A 17,135-nucleotide genomic window follows, 5' to 3' on the forward strand; every position below is an offset into this window, starting at 1 on the left:
ATTGACCTGCAGGTTGAGAATGGTGACGAGGACGGTGTATTGATGTGTGATGGTGACAGCAGTGATACCCGGATGGAGCCCCCTGCTGAGTCGGCTGAGAAAAGCAGACAGTTGGACCCGATGTTGGGCTTGAAGAGCGAGGCGTAAGCGGCCTGCTGAGACGGTCAGCGTACAATGTGTTGGGTATTCAGGCAGCGGCAGAGAGGGCCTCGCGTTCGGAGCAGACCACAAGTTGTGCAAAAGGGGCACATCCTCTACTAGGATGCTACTGGTGGAGAAGAACCCTGAAGTAATTTCCCTGAGGTCACTCCTCCAAGACTCGGGATCTGATTCTCGAGAGGCCCCCTGTGGGCGTCTGGCTAAAGGTCTCAGCAGAAGAAGAGGGATTACGGACACTTTACGATGGGGGGTAAAGCGGCGAAGGGGCTGTGGCCACCAGTCTACGGAAAACAAAATCCAGATGTGGAACTGGGTTGTCTTCACTGTCACCACATCAAAGGAGGATGGATGGGGGACGAGAAGGGAGTGGCACAATGAGGACAGCCACACGGGGTGATGTGCGCTCCACCTCTACTTTCAAACTCATCTCCTTTTGGCTCTTCCCGTAAGCCCCTCCCTCAGTGTTTCTCAGGAGTCCCCGGAGGAAAGACTGGACAAAACCAGCCTGGACAGCAGGCGTCGGCCCTCCCCCTCCCCCGCTCTGATCCTCTTGGATGGGGTCCAGAGTCTGTGCCTCCGACTCTCCCTCCTGCCCATAACTCACTTTTTTGCCATCGCTCTCATCCACATGTCCGCGCATCCTCCTTCCCCGCCCGCAGGCCACCATCTCTTCAGCCCTCGGCTCACGTGCCGTTCATCTGCTTCCGTCTACCCTGTCCGTCCTCTCTGGCCTCTTTCCTCCGTCCATCCATCCACCCTCCACCGCCCCACTCAGCATCCCACCCACCTCTCCGGGCTTCAGGTCCATCCGTCCACCCTCCCGCATACCCCCTTCCTCTACATCACTTACCTCACCCATCCTTCCACCTGTCCCATCCTCCCATGCGCCTCTATTCTCTATGTACCACCCCCTACAACTTCCTTGTTATCCATCTGTCCTCTGTCCATCCATCCATCCCCCATGCATCCATCCTCCATCCATCCCTCCACCCATCCATCCATCTACCTACCCATCCATTCTCCCTCCACCCATCCATCCATCCTCCCCCTTCGCCTATCCATCCATCCATCCATCCATCCATTCTCCCTCCCTCCCTCCAAACATCCATCCATCCATCCATCCACCCACCCGTCCATCCATCCATCCATCCATCCACTCATTCATCCATCCATCCACCCACCAACCAGCCAGTGGGCAGCCACTCCTTGGCTCCTGGAAGAGGCACAGAGCAGAGACCCAACTCTTGGCTTTCCTGCAGCATGGGGCAGGAGCTGGGCTTTCCTCGGTGTGCGCGCCTATGCATTTTATCCGTACCCCCCCCCCTTATCTCTGTCCCCTCCCCCACACCCCGCCCCCCGCTCGCGCTCCCCTCTAATGTGTGATCTGGAAGCTCTATAAAGCCTGATGTAATCCGTAATGCAGTCTCTGGCTCCCGATTCGGGATCCAGTTTCAGAGAGCGAGAGATTGGGGAGCGCCGGCAGCCCGGTGGGGGGAAGCAGCTCGCCTCTCTCCTCCTCCTTCTCCCCGTCCTCGGCCTCCTCCTCCTCCTCCCCTCGCCGCCCCGCCCCCGGCTCGGCTCGGCTCGCCCCCCCCTCAGGAAGGGGAAAAAAGGCGAGAAGAGCGGGGCAGGCGAGAGGAGCGGAGCGGCGGCGGCCGGAGAGGGAGCGGCGGGCGCAGGCGGCGGCGGCGGGCGCGGCGTTGGCGGCGGCCCCGGCGGAGCGAGCGCGGAGCCGGCGAGCCGGGAGCACAGGCGGCCGCGCCGCGTCCTGGCCGGGCCCGGGCCCGCGCGCCCCGCATCGCCCGCAGCCCGGGCATCCGGAGCCCCCGGCCGGGGGGGAGGGGGCCTGCGCGCGCCGGCGGGGCCCCCGGGGTGCGCCCGGCTAGGCCTGGAGCGGGCCGGGGGCGGCGGCGGCAGGAGGAGCCCCCCCTCGGGTCGGGCGCCCGGCTCGGCCGCCGGGGACGCGGGGCGCTCCCGGGGATTTGCAACTCGCCGGATCAAGTGTCGGCCGGCGGGGCCGCCGCTGCCGGGGAAGGTAAGGAGGGCTCGGCCGGGCGCGGGGGGCTGGGGGCGCGGCGGCGGGGCGCAGCGAGGGCGGGAGGGGGCGGGGGAGGGGCGGCCGCCCGGACTTCTAACTTCGCCGTTTGGGGCTTCGCAGCTCCGAGGTTTGCGCTCGGAGCTCGGGAGTTTGGACCCCCCCCCCCCCCAGCCCCCTGCCTTCTCTGCCGGCGGCAGCCCCGGAATCCGGCAGGTCTCCGGGCGCCCGCATCCGGCGGGTTGAGGAGGGGGCCCCCCTGGCCGCGGGAGAGGCTCCTCGGCGCTGCTCACCTCCCCCCGCGCACACGCAGCCTGGCCAGGCTGGCAGGCAGGGCTGGGGAAGGCACCCCCTCCCCATCACATGCACAGACCCAGGCCAGGCTGGAGAAGGCGTTCCCGGGCTGTCCCCAACACACACAGAGGCTGGCAGGGGTCTTGGAAGCCCAGATGTGACCCCCACAGGCACACACAGACCCAGGTAGGTTGAGGAGAGACACCCCGGTGTGTCCCCCTTCCCTTCGCCGCACTCACAGCCCCCTACAGACATTGTAGGGTCCAGAGGTGTCCTCCCCCCACGCAGAGCCCCTGGGCGGCACGAGCCGCCGCGTCGCCCCCTCTCAGCCCTCACCCATAGACGCGGCAGTGGCTTTGGCGAACCCCCGGAGGTTCTCTTTCCCCGGAATCCACGGAGGGCCACCCTAGCGCCCCCCACCCCCCAACCACCCCCACACACCACACCAGCGACCTGGCTCCTTCCGATCTCCTCTTCTTTCCCACTCGCTCGGACAGGCCGCGCGGATAAGCCGCTCCGAACTTTGGGTCGGCCCTGCACCCTCTCCGCGCGGAGCAGGGAGGCCAGGCGCCGGGCGCTCCTGGGTCCCCGTCCCCACCAGCCGAGGCCGCCGGCCCTCCGCCGCCGCTGCGCTCTCTGGGAGCCGCGCGTAGCTGCCTCGAGGAATGAGCATCGTCTCCCTCCCGGGGAGGCTGGGGGCCCTGGGCCCTGCCGCGGGCCCTCTCCCCGCCGTGGCCCCCCGGGCAGGGCAGAGCGTGCCTCGGGCCTGCCGGGGAGGGGGTAGCGGCCCGGAGGGCTGGTCGGAGGCTGCGGCTCGGAGCCCCAGTCCCTGCGCCGAGCCTCGGAGGCTCCTGCTGGGTCACTTCCCGGGCGGCTCCGGGGAGTGCCAGCCTGCGGCCAGGCCCCAGCCGCCGGGCACCTTCCCCTTCCCACTTTGATTTGGGGCTTCCAAGTTTCTCGCGGCGCCAGGCCCCAGGCTGGGACATGCGAGCCCTAACCCACCTCTCCTCGGCACCCTTCGGCTCCGCGCTCCCCATCACGTCCCATTCCCCCGGGTCTGGGGCAGGGATTCCTCAGCGGCAACTCGGGAGGAGTTGAAAGGCGTGAAGGCGCGTGGGTGGGCAGGGGGGGCGCACCCCCGCCCCGGAGGAGCCTCCTGGCGTATGTGTTGGGGAGGTGGCTCCGAGGTCTGCGCTCCCACCCCACCCTGGGGACCCAAGGAGACCCTCGGTGCCCTCCCCCACAGACACGAACACACGCCCCCTCGGAGCAGCGGCCGCGCGGGCGGCGGAGCGGGGGAACCGGAGGCTGGGGTCCCCTTTCGTATCCAGGAGGTGGTCGGTCTATGGTGCTTGGGGTCTGGAGACGCGGCCATGGCGTCCTCTCCAACCCTGAAGCCTCCCGCTCCCCGACGACCCCCGCAGCCCAGGAGGCAAACGGGGAGGTCGAGGGTGGGAGCCGCTCCTTCCGCGGCCGCAGGCGACAGAGAAACTCTGCGCCCGGGCGCGGGGTGCCGCGGGGTCCGGCTTCGAGCACCCGGGCAAGGTCAAGCCGCGAAGGAGGGGGCGGGGGCTCCTGGGCGCGCCCGCGCCCCGGCGGAGTCGCAGCCCGGGGAGGGGATGCGGGCCGCCCGCCGAGTCACCCGAGCACCCGCCGCCGCGCCCGGTCCCTGGAGGCGGACGTTGCGCGCATTCGGGGATCCCGGGGCGCCCCGCGCCCAGCCCCGCGCCTGCCTCCCCGGCTCGCTCGCTGCTCCTCGGCGCTGCTCGCCGACTTGTTGCGCCTGGATCTGGGGGGCGGGGGCGGCCCGGGAGCCCCGGAGCCCGGGGCGCCGGGGGCCGAGCCCTAGGCCGGCGGGGATGCGCCCCGGCGGCGCGCGGCTCCGCGGACGGGCACGGCGCGGGGGTCTCGAGCGCGGGGTTCGCCGCATCGGATCGCGGAGAAGGGCGCCTGTCCCCGCCGCGCTCCCGCGCGGGGGCGGAGACAAGGCGATCCGTCGGCCTCGGCCTCTCGCCGCCCCCCGCGGACCCCGGGCCGGCAGGGACCCCGCCACGTCGCCGAGCCCTCCATGTCCCTTCCCTGGTCCGCAGGTTCCGGCCGCCCCCGGGCCTCGGTGGCCGTGTCGGTGCAATGGGAGCGCGGCTCGGGCTGGCGGAGCCCCTCCGGCCCAGGCCCTCGGCGCCCGGGCCGCGACCCAGCGTGCCCAGCCCGCAGCCAGCGGGGTGTGCGGCGTCCGGCCGGGTCCCCGGGCGGCTGGGCGCTGCGGGCGCGGCAGCCAGGCCCGGCCGGAGGCGGCCCCGCAGGCCCCGCGAGCGCCGAACGCGGGCAGCCCCGCGAGGCGCCCTCGCCCCCCCCCGCCGCGGCCCGCCCGGCCCGGCCCCGCCTCCCGGAGCGGCCCCGGGGACCCGAGCCCGCCCCCCGGGGACCCCTGGGGCTGGGGCCGGCGGCCGGCGGCCGGCGCGGGGCTGCGGTGGCGGCGGCGGAGGGCGGCGCGCTGCCCCCGACGGCCGGGAGAGGGCGCCCGCGCCCCCGCCGCTGCCCGCCCCTTCCGTCTCCCCGCGCCCGCCCGCGCCCGCCCCATCCTGGGCAGCCCCGGCCGCCCCGCCCCCCGCCGGCCCGTGCCCCGGGGCGCCTGCCCGGCCGAGCGGGCGTGTGTGTGCGCGTGTGGCACGCACGCCGGCCGCGGGGGTGTGCAGGCGTGCGGATGGCCGCGGGGGGCGCGGGGGGAGCGGCCCAAGGCCTTGGCCGGGCCCGGGCCCGCTGACCCGTGGACCCCGCGCCCCCCCCTCCGCGGTTGTCCGGCCTCGAGCCCCTCCCGCCCCGCCGCTGCGCCGGAGGGCTCGGCCGCGCACCTGCACCGACGCGGAGGTGCCCAGCTGCACACTGGCCCCGGGGGTGCAGGGGGTGCGGTGAGGGCCGCGGGGGGCATGGCCGCACCCCCACCCCCCAGAGTGAAGGCGGTGGGAAGAGGGGACACAGAGGCTCTGAGTCAGCTGCGGGGGTGGAGGACAGAGGGCCTCGGGGGGCCCAGCTGCGGGGCTCCCACAGAGCTTCCTAGGACCCACGAAGGGGCGCGTGGGTAATCCCGAAGGGGAGGGAACAGCCATGCAAAGGCCCTGTGGCAGGCCTTTGGAACTGGTCAAAGGAGGATAAATTGCAGGCAGGGGCTTCAGGGGGCGTGGGACCCGACCTCAGCCCTGGAGGCTTTGGACTGCTTCCTGGGAGCTGGGGGGGAATGAGGGGATCCTGAACCGCGGTGATTTGGCCTCAAGGACTTGCCAAAGCTGTGGGGGGTGCCCTGTGGGCAGCAGGGTCACAGGAGGCAGAGCACACACCTAGTGACAGGGCTGCGGTGCCCACACCTGCCCTGCAGACCACATTCACCCCGACCCACCCATGACGCCCCACGCCGCCAGCAGCAGGAGCAGCCCCACAATGCAGTGCAGGTTCCATAAAGGAGCAGGGACCACCGCTGCCAGCATCTGGGCCCCACGGTGTGTGTGCACATCCCAGGGTGAGCTCTGCTCGGCTGCAGGGCTGAGGGGGGCAGATCACGAGCCTCCCCCCCCCCCCCCAGGCAGCCCCGGGACCTGCAGGTGCAGCTGGGCTCAGATCTCCCGCTGTTCCCACTCTGGACCCCACGCGGCCTCCCCCCACACCGGGCCTCGGCTGGGGCACAGCCCGCGGCTCACGGACAAAGCACCAGGCCCGGGAGGGGGGAGCCTGTGTCTGCCCCGCCCTCACCTCCCCTGCCCCCCTCCTCTTCACGTGAACCCGTCCCTATTAACCAAGGAGGAAGTGCCAGGGGCTGGGGCCCAAGGGAGTCCACCCCACTCCCAAACCCCAGGTCCTCCTGCCCCTGTGACCCTGTGACCCTGCCCATGACTCCCTGACTTTCCAGAATGCTCCGTGCCTCCAAAAGACAACCGCGCCTGTGTGCTGTAAAGGGTTCAGGCAAGTGGAAGGGTTCAGTGTACCCAGTGGGCACCCGGCTCACCCCCACCCCACACTGTCACCTTGGGCACCTCTGGTGAGTGTGCTGGTCCCCCCGCCTGTCTTCCTGCCCGTGCACTTCTGAGGCCCCAGCACCACCAGAAGCCACAGGGCCTCCAGGGCCGGCGCCAGGGTTGGGCCCCAGCCCGGGCAGCCCTGGGAGGCTGGCTGCCAGTTTTGGGGTGCAGACTCTTGGCTGAGACGTGAGCCAAGGGTCCCTGAGGAGGAGACGTTGAGGACTGGCCGGCAGAGGCCTTGGAGCCCTGGAGGGCTCCCCGGGGGTGGCCTGGCCTCGTCACGGACCCCCACCTGGATGGGGGGAGGAGGGAGCACCCACACCCTGAAGGCTGTGCTCCCCGCAGCCCCCGTTAAGCCCTGAGCCTGCAGGGGAGCGATGGCCCTGACCTCCCTCCTGCTTGCCAAGGTGACTTTGGAGCAGCCGCTTCTCCAAGGCTCCGTGACTCAGGGCCGGGAGCCCCGCCGCCCCACGCCCCAGAGTGCCCAGAGCTTTGAGGGGCACTCAGTGGTTGGGGCTGTCGAGGGCAGGGCTCGGGAGGACCTGAGCCGGCTGGGGTGACATCCAGGCCCTGGGGGACGCAAGACGGGCAAGGGAATCAGCCGGCCGGAAAGCGTGCCCTCTGCTGCCCGCTGCCCCTGCTCCCAGCCGGGCCTGGACGAGCCCGACCTCGCAGGTGGTGCCTCCGGGAGCCTTCCTCTCCCAGAACAGGCGCACTCGCACACCCGCCCCTGTGCACACCCGCCCCTGTGCACGCACACACCGGCACACTTGTATGCTGGCGACACACTCGTCCTGCAAGTGCATGCACTCCCTCACCACACACGCTTGTCCTGGACACACGCTCCCTCACACTGCGGCACACATGCGTGCACGCAGGTCTCACACCCACACACGCTGCCCAGCACCCCGCTTGTCCATCCGTGGGCCCCCGGTCCCGCTCTGGGGTGCCAGGTCAGCGTGTTCCTGTCTCCATCCGGAGCTGGGGGGCAAGGGTGGCGGTTGTGGCCTTGAGCCCCACCCCGCTCTGTCTGTCTGTCCTCAGAGGGCAGAGGTCACCGCTGGGGTGGCGGTCGGGACCCCTGCTGCAGCCTCCATCTGGGGGAACTTTTGCGCCTCCAAGCACAGGGACGCCTGCCCTGCACCTCCCAGGGGGGTCAGCCTTGCTGCACCCAGGGGGTCTGCTGGGGGAGCCAGAGGGCCTGGGGTCCGTGAAGCAGTTCCAGGCTAAGTGCCCGTCTCTACTCATCCCTTCCACGAGCTGTCTGGAGCCCTCCATCGCCCCCCAGCCAGGCCCACCCGGGGTGCCCCCAGGGCCTCAGCACATTCCACCCGGGGCAGCCCCCGGACCCCTTCCTGACCACCTCTTCCCAGCTTTCTGCTGCCCCCGGCCCTCCCCACGCGACCTTGGGCAGGTGACCTTGAATAAGCCCATCCTTCCAGGAACCCCGGGAGCACAGATCCTGGTGTGGGGTGTGAGCCTCCGTCTGTCTCGGGGTACAGGGGCTCACTCTGGGCACAGAGCAGGCGGACACAGACAGGAGAGAGCACAGCGATGCGGGTCACACTCAGAATCACAGCAACCCCCTCCTCATGAGAGCCCCCACCCCCCTGGGGAGCCTCTCGCCCCTGGGACAGATGCTGTCCTCGTCCCCACTTAGGCTTCCCTCCAGGAGAGCCTGTCTGCGTGCACGTGTTTGCATTCATGGTGCATGCTGGTCCCGGGTGTGCATGCACGTACAAGTGCATGCATGTGCATGTGTGCATGGGCACTGGGCGCGTGCATGCGTGGGGGGGCAGGACACATCCGCTTCCGGGAGAGCCCAGCAGGCTCAGATACGGCTTCCTGGGGCAGGCCCCTTCCCCGTGCCCCAAAGGACGCGTGGGTGTCCCCAGGAAGGGCACGAGGCACGGGCAGCGAGGCAGCGGGGGGCCGAATGGCAGCACAGCCAGGAGCCTGGGTGCTCCGAGTGTCCTCGAGGCCTGCAGGTGGTTGGGGCGATGGGATTCGGGGCAAGAGGAGGTGTGGCGAGGCCCGTCCGAGAGCCAGCCGCTGGCTCTGGGCCCAGGGACCTGGGGCGGTGGGGTGGGATGTGGGGTGATAGCTCTGAGTCCCCCTGCCCTCCTCGGGGGGCGCAGGTCGGGGTCGGTGTGGGGTGTCCTGGAGCAGAGCCAGCACAGGATGTGCCCCTCCCAGCAGTGGACCTTCGGGTGGGGGGGGCTTCCTCGCTTCCTCTCTTGCGCAGTTGCCCCCACGACCCCTGTGCCCAGGTGGGCGGACAAGGGAAGGAGGATTGCGGGGGTGCGGCAGGCAAGAGTGATTGCGGGCCTCTCGGGGCCTGGGCCTGGGCGCTTCTCGGGGCAGCCTGGGGATACCCCGCAGGTCGGTGGGCTGCTTCGCCGGGAACTGGTTCGCACAGGCTGGGAGGAGCAGGTGGCGGCTGTGGCGTGGGGGCTAAGTTCTCACGCCCGACCTGCTTCCGTGCTCACGCGGGGAGGCCTGCCTGGGCCCTCCTGGCCCCTCCTGGGCCTGGGCTGTCCTGCACCCACGGCAGCGCCCCCACCCGCCCCGCCGGCGCGGCCGCTGCCACCCCGAGACCCGGCTGCCTGACCGGCCGCGGCCCAGGAGGGCTGGGGGGCCTGGCGGCGCGGGTGGAGGCGGCTGCGCGTCCCCGGACGGCCTCTCGGGCCCGCTCTCCCGGCCTGCCCGCCAGCCAGCCCCTGGGCTATCCTCAGTGCTGAGGGGTGTCCACCCCGCCCCTCCCCCAGTGCAGCCTCTTCCCAGGACACACAGGCAGGCACTGTTCAGGGGGCCAGCCAGGACAACAGAGTGCCTTTTGTGGCTGGCATCTGGGGACGCCATTGGCGGCCTGGGGTGGGTGGGGAGGGATTCGGAGGCCGGGCCTGAGGTGGGCCTGGGGGGAGGGTGCCCAGCCTGGGGAGGATGGTCGCATGGACCCAAGGGAGGCTGGAGGACCATGGAGCCTGAGGGGGCAGCGTCCAGCCCAGGCCCTCGCACGGTGGGGAAACCGAGGCACCCGGGTCTTCTGCCGTTGGGGCAGGGGCCCAGGTGGCCTGCACGTGCGTGGCTACACCTGGGACGGTGTGGAGGGCGGGCGCAGTGCCCGGCGGCTGACGGTGGCCCTGTGAGCCTCGGGGTGGGCCTGATTCTGCTCCCCCCTCACTGCCCGCCCTGGCTCCCACCTTGGGCCCGTCCCGGCCTGTGGTCACTGCTCCAGCCTGGGGACACCGTCCTTCTCCCCCCGCCTCCCAGCGTCCTGTCCCCGCCCAGCATGGCCGGTTCCCTGGGTGTCACGGCCTCCTGCCCGGGGCCTCTACCCTGTGACCTGGCTCGGCACTCCCTTGCCCTCGCCCTGAGGCCACCCCGCAGGCTGTGGGAGGCTTGGCAGCAGGTGCAGGCCGAAGCTGGCCGGAAGGGGGCAGGGGCTGGACCTGGGGAGGAAGTCCCGGCAGCCAAGGCAGTCGGGCCCTATGAAGCTGATGGGGAGAGGTGGGGACCGAAGAGGCTCAGGGCTGCTGACTGCCACCGTCCTCGGGAGCCTGAGACGGGCAGCAGGCACCAAAAGCGCCAGTGACCCAGCCTCTGGGGAGCCAAAGACCAGACGGGTGGCCTGTGGGGGCAGCTGCCCTGCGAGCGCGCGTGCCAAGGTGCACCCGTGGCCACACAGGGCCGAGCACCCGGGGCAGACCAGAGCCTCCTCGGGTGCCTCGCCATGGGCAGCAGGCTCGGAGAGCTCCGACACCCAGGGGACATCCCGGGACAGGATGTGGCCGAGGGCAGGGCCCTGAGCCCGCCCCGGGCGCCACAGGGCAGGTGCTGCGGGAGCCGGGCTAGCCCCCGCCGTGAGACCTTGCACACGCACGCTACATGTGTGCATGGGTGCACAGGCACAGGTGTACACGTACACACACGAATCCACAGACCCATGTGCTCACGTGCACTGACACACCTGTGCTCTCACGCATGTGCACACGTGTGCACACATGCTGGCACACAGGCGTATACTGATGCATAGGCACACATTCACACACGCCCATATGCATGTGCAAGCCTGCCCCCCCTCTCGGTGAGGCCCCCGCCGCCCATCGCTTGCTTGTCCACCCCGGAAGCCCTCCCGTGTCTGACGCTGCCCCCCCAACCCAGATCCCGTGCAGGCCACCTCCTCGCTCTCCTTGCCCGCACTGCCCCCGGTGGTCACAGGGACCCCAGAATGACGCCCGCATCAGGCCCTGTCCCCATTCATCCTAGGACCCCCCCCAGACTCTGTGCCCCCCCAGGACCCCCCCCCGAGTGCCAGGTGGGTCAGGACCACCCCCGTACGCCCCACCCTGTCTCCGCACCAATTGCCCTGGCCTGGGACAGACTCGACTCGCTGTCCCCTGTGGCCATATGCCCCCGGCCTGCCCGGCTCTGCCTGCTGGGGCTGCCCCAGTGCAAGAGGGCTCGCGGGGCCAGGTATCCAAGCTCTCGTTAGAGGACAGCAGGTGGGCAGTTCCTGGGGATGAAGGGAGGCCGGGGAGGTAGAGGGTGGGTGGTCAGTGGCGGGTGCAGGCGCAGGAGCCGCCCACAGTGACAGTCTGCCCTGGACGCAGCCAGAGGAAGCCAGGCCGGCCGGGGCTGCGCTGCTCAGACTCGCAGCTGAGACAGCCTTCTGGGCAGCAGAGCCTTGCCCAATGCCCAGCGCGTGGAGCAGCTTGAGTCAGAGATGTTCCAGAGGGCGCCAGGGTGCTGGGAGGTGACCTGGGCCCCACTTCCCTCCTGACCCTGGCTCCCGGGTGGCCCTTGCGGTGAACCCAGAGCTCCGAGGTGCACTGCTGGAGATCCCTGTCATCAGGCCCCAGGAGTCTGGGAAGGCTCAGCCCAGAACGGCTGCCCCAGGGGGCTCTCAGCTCTATTGCACCCTCACCCCTGCACGCCCCCCGCAGTGTCCAGGCCAGACACCCCTGCCCCCCACGTCCTGCAGCCAGACGGCCCCTGGGGCTCCTCTCCTATCTCCCCAGCACTCTCCGCCACCCCCGCCGGCCCCAGCATGCCTCCCTTACCTTCCCCGGGGCCCCCTCCCCGCTGCGGACTGCAGGGCAGCCCTTCTAGGGGCACTTCTGATTGGGGTGCTGCCCAGCTTCTCACCCTCCCTGCCACCTCTTTCCTGATGTGCAGGACCCCGTAGGTGGGCCTCACCCCGACAGATGCTCCAAGAGTGGGGTGAGCCAGGGACAACAAGGGCTGGTGGTGGGGATGCCAAGAGGACCTTAGCGTGGCCTGGCTCCTGCGGGCTCTGGGACAGGCATCAGGTTAGGTCGGGTTCCACCTGCCTGGGGCGGGGCTGGGCCATGCGGAGGGCAGCAGCTCCGCCTGCCAGACCGGGGCTTGGATCCTGGCTCGGGCACCAGGCCCTACAAACCCCCATAAGGCGCACGGCTCCTCTGTGGCCCCACATATGCCACATCTGCAAAATGGAACCATCACAAGGACCCCTGCACTTGCGGCTGGCGCGGGACAGAGCTCCACAGAATGTCCCCGCCAAGCCAGGCCCGCCGAATCCTTGGGGTGTGGGGCGCAGAGGCTGTGCTCTCGTCCCTAGCACTGCATGGCTGGGCATCTCTTCTTCCACGTGGGAAGGTGGAGGCCCTAGAGGACCCTGTGCCTAGCACGTGCCACCTCCTGCACCTGCTCCTGGCCCTCCAGACCCGCCCCCCTCCGTGGAAGGCTATGGGATGGGCTGCCAGGGGCTGGGGCGAGGAGGGTCATTTCACGGGGGTCAGTGATGGGGCACGGCCAGGTGGGCAGACATGGGTGGGGCTCAGTGGACCCTCGGCTGGGTCAGTTTCTGCTGGGCTCGGCCAACACCCTCTGGGACTGGCCATCTTCCAGGGATGGCCACAAGAGCTCTCGGCCTGGGCCGCAGGGGGCCCCAGGGGCCCCGGGGGCTGAGGCTCAGGTGAGGTTGTTTGGGGACACGCTGCCATCTCTCTGCAGCAAGACCTCAGGGGACCTCCCAAGTCTGGGGTTGGCTGTAGGACCCTGGCCGTTGCCTCTCCGGCCCCATAATGTGGGGGCAGGTGGTCAGGGCAGGCGGGCTCTGCTACACCCACATCCAGGGTTGGCCCCGTGTGGTCCAGAGGCGAGGGGGGACCAGGGGCTTCCCAGAGGTAAGGGCCCAGTGCATCACCCAGCTCTGCCCAGAGGGGCCGGAATAAGACGCCTGCAATTCTTCTCTCAGGGTGCCTCTTTCTGCCGCTGAAGGGCCCCCAGAGGACCGGGCTTGGCCCAGCTACCTGGGGAGCCAGAGCCCCCTCCCACCTCCTCCCCTGCAGAGTCTCCTCCTGCCTGAACCCCCAGGTGTAGCTCTTACCCTCTTGCTGAGAGAGTGGGGCTTCACCCTCCATTTCACAGATGGGGAAGTGAGGCCGGCCAGTGAGGGACTTGCCGAGGCCACGGGGCCAGGAGGGGGCAGCCCGCGTCCAGGCCGCCCCAGCCTGGAGTGCTCAGAGCCCAAGGCCGTCTGCGCCCGACGCCCCGCTCCGCTGACAGCCCGTGCAGGGAGGACGCCGGCCAGCTGGGCCTGGGCAGCAGGAAGCAGTGGGTCCCCGTGGGCAGGCGGCCGGCGTGGGCAAGGTCAGCAGAGGGCAGACCAGGCCGCCTGGGGCCCGGCTGCGGCTCTTCCTCAGCCACAGCTCAGCTGCGGCGTGGGCAGACAGCTGGCCCAGCCAGGGCCTTGGGGAAGCTGAGGCCTGGGCCAGGAGGAACTTGCCAGGGTCCACGTGGTGACCAGTCCAGGAGGGGCGCCACCCAGGGTGGCTCCACGTGGTGCCCCTGCAAGTGGGCGGGGACTGCCTTCCGTTCCCCCAGCGCCAGGCCAGCACCCTCTCCCAGGGCAGGGAGGGGATCCCGGGCCACTGAGGCACAAGGTCCCAGGGTGGGTTCTCCTACCCCTCACTGTCACTTCTGCAAGTCACTTAGCCTTGGTCTCCCCATCATGTAGTCGGGCGGTCACAGAGCCGGCCTGGCAGAGAAGGGGTGAGGCAAGGGTGTTGGCTGAAGCCTGGACGTATGTGGCCTGGGTGACTCGGTCCCCAGCCCTCCCTGCCCGGAGCTGCAGGGCCCCGGGGCCAGTGGGCCCCAGGGCAGGAAGAAGGGAGGGAGGCCCTGAGACGCGGCCGTGACCCGTACACAGTGTCACAGCCGCGGTCACGGCCCGAGCTGCTCCTGCAGTGAGGAGGCACCGGGGAGGGCTGGGCGCTCCTGCCCCCAGGGGACGGACACAGTGACCTCTCCCCTCCGTGCCCCCCCTTCCCTTCCCCTGTGGATGCTTCCCTGGAAGACTGGGGATGAGGAGGAGGAGGAAGGGCAGAGAGGATGAAGGCCCATGAGGGAGATGGCCCAGGAGAGAGCCAGGGCCACTGAAGAGCCAGAGGGAGCCACAGGGGCCCCACGGGCAAACGGCAGCTGTACAGGAACAGGCAGGCCCAGAGCCACGGGAGCCACGCCAGGCTGCTCAGCCCGATGGGTCCAGAGCAGGTCCCCACAGCTCTGGCCCTTGGGCCGGTGCTGCCCACCACTCCCTGCTCAGGCCTGGCCGGAGGAGGAGGGCCCCCGCCCCTGCCCCTGCCCCTGCTCCTGCAGGTGGACACACCGGCGGGGGGCAGACAGGTGGACGGAGCAGGTGCCTGGGAGCGACGCCAGGGCCCATGCCCCCCCGAAGCCCAGGGTGGGCAGTGGGCAGCCCCCAGCGGGCCCCGCGTCCCGGTCTCCCAGGGGCTCACACCGCCCCCCTCTGCTCTTCTTGCAGCTGCTGCTGGAGGCCGCAGGCCGGCGTCGGGACCCTGCACGTTAGGAGCCACAGCCGCCCTCGAGGTCGAAGTTTTGCCCTCCTCCTGCCCCCGCTCGGAGCCCCCGCCCCCGGCTCCTGCCCCCCGCCCGGCCCTGCCGTCGCCGGACCCTGGCATGTCAAGGCCTGGCCCGCGCCTGCCTGCCCAGCCCGCGGAACCCCGGCGGCCCCGCGAGCTAGGATGAGGGGCCAGGCCGCCGCCCCGGGCCCCCTCCGGATCCTCTGCCCGCTGCTGCTGCTGCTGCTGCTGGGGCGCCGGGCGCGGGCGGCCGTGGGGGCGGACGCGGGGCCCGGGGCCGAGCAGTGTGCCACGCTGGTGCAGGGCAAGTTCTTCGGCTACTTCTCTGCCGCCGCCGTGTTCCCCGCCAACGCCTCCCGCTGCTCCTGGACCCTGCGCAACCCCGACCCCCGGCGCTACACGCTCTACATGAAAGTGGCCAAGGCGCCCGCACCTTGCGGCGGCCCCGGCCGCGTCCGCACCTACCAGTTCGACTCCTTCCTGGAGTCCACGCGCACCTACCTGGGCGTGGAAAGCTTCGATGAGGTGCTGCAGCTCTGTGACCCCTCAGCGCCCCTGGCCTTCCTGCAGGCCGGCAAGCAGTTCCTGCAGATGCTGCGCCAGCAGCCGCCCCCCGACCGAGGCGCCCGGCTGCAGGGGGGGTCCCCGGGCCCCAGCGACGACTTCTCCGTGGAGTACCTGGTCGTGGGCAACCGCAACCCCAGCCGGGCCGCCTGCCAGATGCTGTGCCGCTGGCTGGACGCCTGTCTGGCGGGCAGCCGCAGCTCACACCCCTGCGGCATCATGCAGACCCCCTGTGCCTGCCTGGGCGGGGACACTGGCGACCCCACCTCTGGCTCCCTGGCCCCCCGAGGGGACGTCTGCCTGAGGGACGGCGTGGCTGGTGGCCCCGAGAACTGCCTCACCAGCCTGACCCAGGACCGGGGCGGGGATGGCGCAGCAGGTGAGTGACCGCTGGGAGAGGACCCCTGGCTGGCTCTTGGGGCGGAGGGCGGGTGGCAGGGGTCATCTCTGCGGGGCTGGTCGGTCACCTGCCCCCGGGGAAGCCAAATGCACAGATAAGGTTGCTGTGAGCAGGTGCGCTGAGGCCCCAGGGCCATGTGCCTGGTGCCCGGGAGCGAAGGAATGGACGATGGACTTCTCCCAGGACCACCGAGTCTTAATTCCCGGCTGGGGAATTCCCTCCATCTTTCAGGCAGACGTGCTAGGGGGCAGCGGGCTGCCGTGGGCCGTGGCGGGGTGTGCGGGCCTCTGGGACGCAGAGGAGAAGCGAGCCCGAGCCCGCAGTTTGGAGATGTGGTCGGAGCGGGAATTTGGGGGCTGCGTGTGGTTCGGCCGCAGCAATCGCGTGTCCGGCAGCTGGTCACCGAGCGCCTGCGAGGTGTTCTGGGCACTGGGGACGCTCAATGAAAGGCAGCGCCAGAGCCCCATGTCCCAGGCTGCCTTCTGGGGGGGAGAGGAAGGTGCTGAGAGCGGGACGGAGGGCACCTCGGGAAACAACGCAGGGCAAGGTCCCTGGTGGGCTCGGCTGCTGTTTCACCTGGAGGTCGGGGGTCACCTGGACCAGGGGGCCGTGTGCACGATTCTGGGAGGGGTGCAGGGAGCCCCAAGGGCGTCAAGGGCGTTGCCGGCCTGGGCAACGGCAGGGCAGAGGCCAGAGGTGGACATGTGCCGGGTGTCCCAGTCGAGGGGCTGCGGGTCTTGTGTGGTCGGTTGTCTGCCTTCGGGGCACTTTGGCTTCTTCTTGGGGAGCGGGGAGCCCGTGCAGGAGAACACGGCTGGGGGGACGGGGCATCAGCAGGGCTCGGTGGGCTTGGGGTGGAGGCACCCTGGGGTTTCATGGGAGAATTGGGAGGCTGGAGCTGGGCCGGAGCCGGGGGTGGGGGGCGGTGCAGCCGGGCTCGGCTCTTCTCCGACCGTTGAGCGATGTGCAAGGCCGGCAGGGAGTACAGGCGCCGGGCATCCTGGGGCCGGGCCTGGTTGCCCACCTGTGGGGCCAGGTGACATTGTCCAGGGCTCTCAGCCAATGAGGTCAATGGACTGCTCAGAACAAAGTCTTTAAAGGCAGAAAAGAAGCCCCAAGGGGTTAGAGAGGAAGCCAGCTGGACACGCCGCAGTCATGGGCCTGGGCTGTAGGTCCCGGAGCCTCCGGGAAGCTGTGCGTGTGGCTGGAGAGGAGCAGGGGAAAGGGGGGGCAAGTGGGAGACCCGCAGAAGTACCCGGGGGACATTGGAGGTCCCGGTGTCCCCCTGGCTGCTAGGTACGGGGCTGGGAGTGCTGACCTTTGGGCTGGGCAAGATGCAGGTCACCGTGACCTTGGCTGGGCAGCTTCCCAGGCGTGCAGGATGGAAGTGGTCCCAGGGGACGAGGAGGAGCCGAGCGCGGGGCAGTGGCTGGTGTGGGAGGTCAGGTAGGAGGACGGAGCAGGGCAGGTGGCCCTGGCGTGGCCCTTTAGTCTTGCTCTGTCACTCCCCAGAGGTCATTCACCCCTGGGCCCTGGTTTCTTTGTCTGCGATGAGGGACGTCGAGTGAGGGACATCGGGTACGAGGCCCCAGGTCCCGTGCGAGCTGCTCCGTACTGCATCCTGGGCCTCTAAGCAGAGGAGTGATTGACAGGCGCTGAGGGTCCCTGGGCTGTCAATGCAGAAGGGCACGGGGGCTCAGAGGGGACCTGGGGACGGGACAGCGGCCAGGAGGGAGCTGAAGCTGGCCGGGCGAGCGGGAGGAGGAGGGCCGGGGGGCATGCGGGACACGGGGGAGGAGCTGGCT

The 17,135-nt window shown here is 70.1% G+C and overlaps 1 protein-coding gene across 6 annotated transcripts in view; it reads left to right on the forward strand.

Annotated features, from left to right (window-relative positions):
- Positions 1-2,051: 2,051 nt before the first annotated feature.
- Positions 2,052-17,135, forward strand: part of ADGRB1 (adhesion G protein-coupled receptor B1) — a 74,342-nt gene continuing 59,258 nt past the window's right edge. For 4 of the 6 annotated variants that reach the window (XM_049092794.1, XM_049092795.1, XM_049092796.1 and 1 more), the window contains exons 1-2: positions 2,053-2,194; positions 14,309-15,309. In XM_049092794.1, the coding sequence (XP_048948751.1) occupies positions 14,529-15,309 (781 nt within the window). In that variant the 5' untranslated portion in view covers positions 2,053-2,194; positions 14,309-14,528. Of the gene's footprint in view, positions 2,195-14,308; positions 15,310-17,135 lie in introns of all 6 variants that reach the window. The other 2 variants (XM_049092797.1, XM_035712880.2) reach the window with 2 other exon arrangements.

This window comes from Canis lupus, chromosome 13, assembly GCF_003254725.2.
Source record: "Canis lupus dingo isolate Sandy chromosome 13, ASM325472v2, whole genome shotgun sequence".
In the NCBI taxonomy this organism is placed as follows: Eukaryota; Metazoa; Chordata; class Mammalia; order Carnivora; family Canidae; genus Canis; species Canis lupus.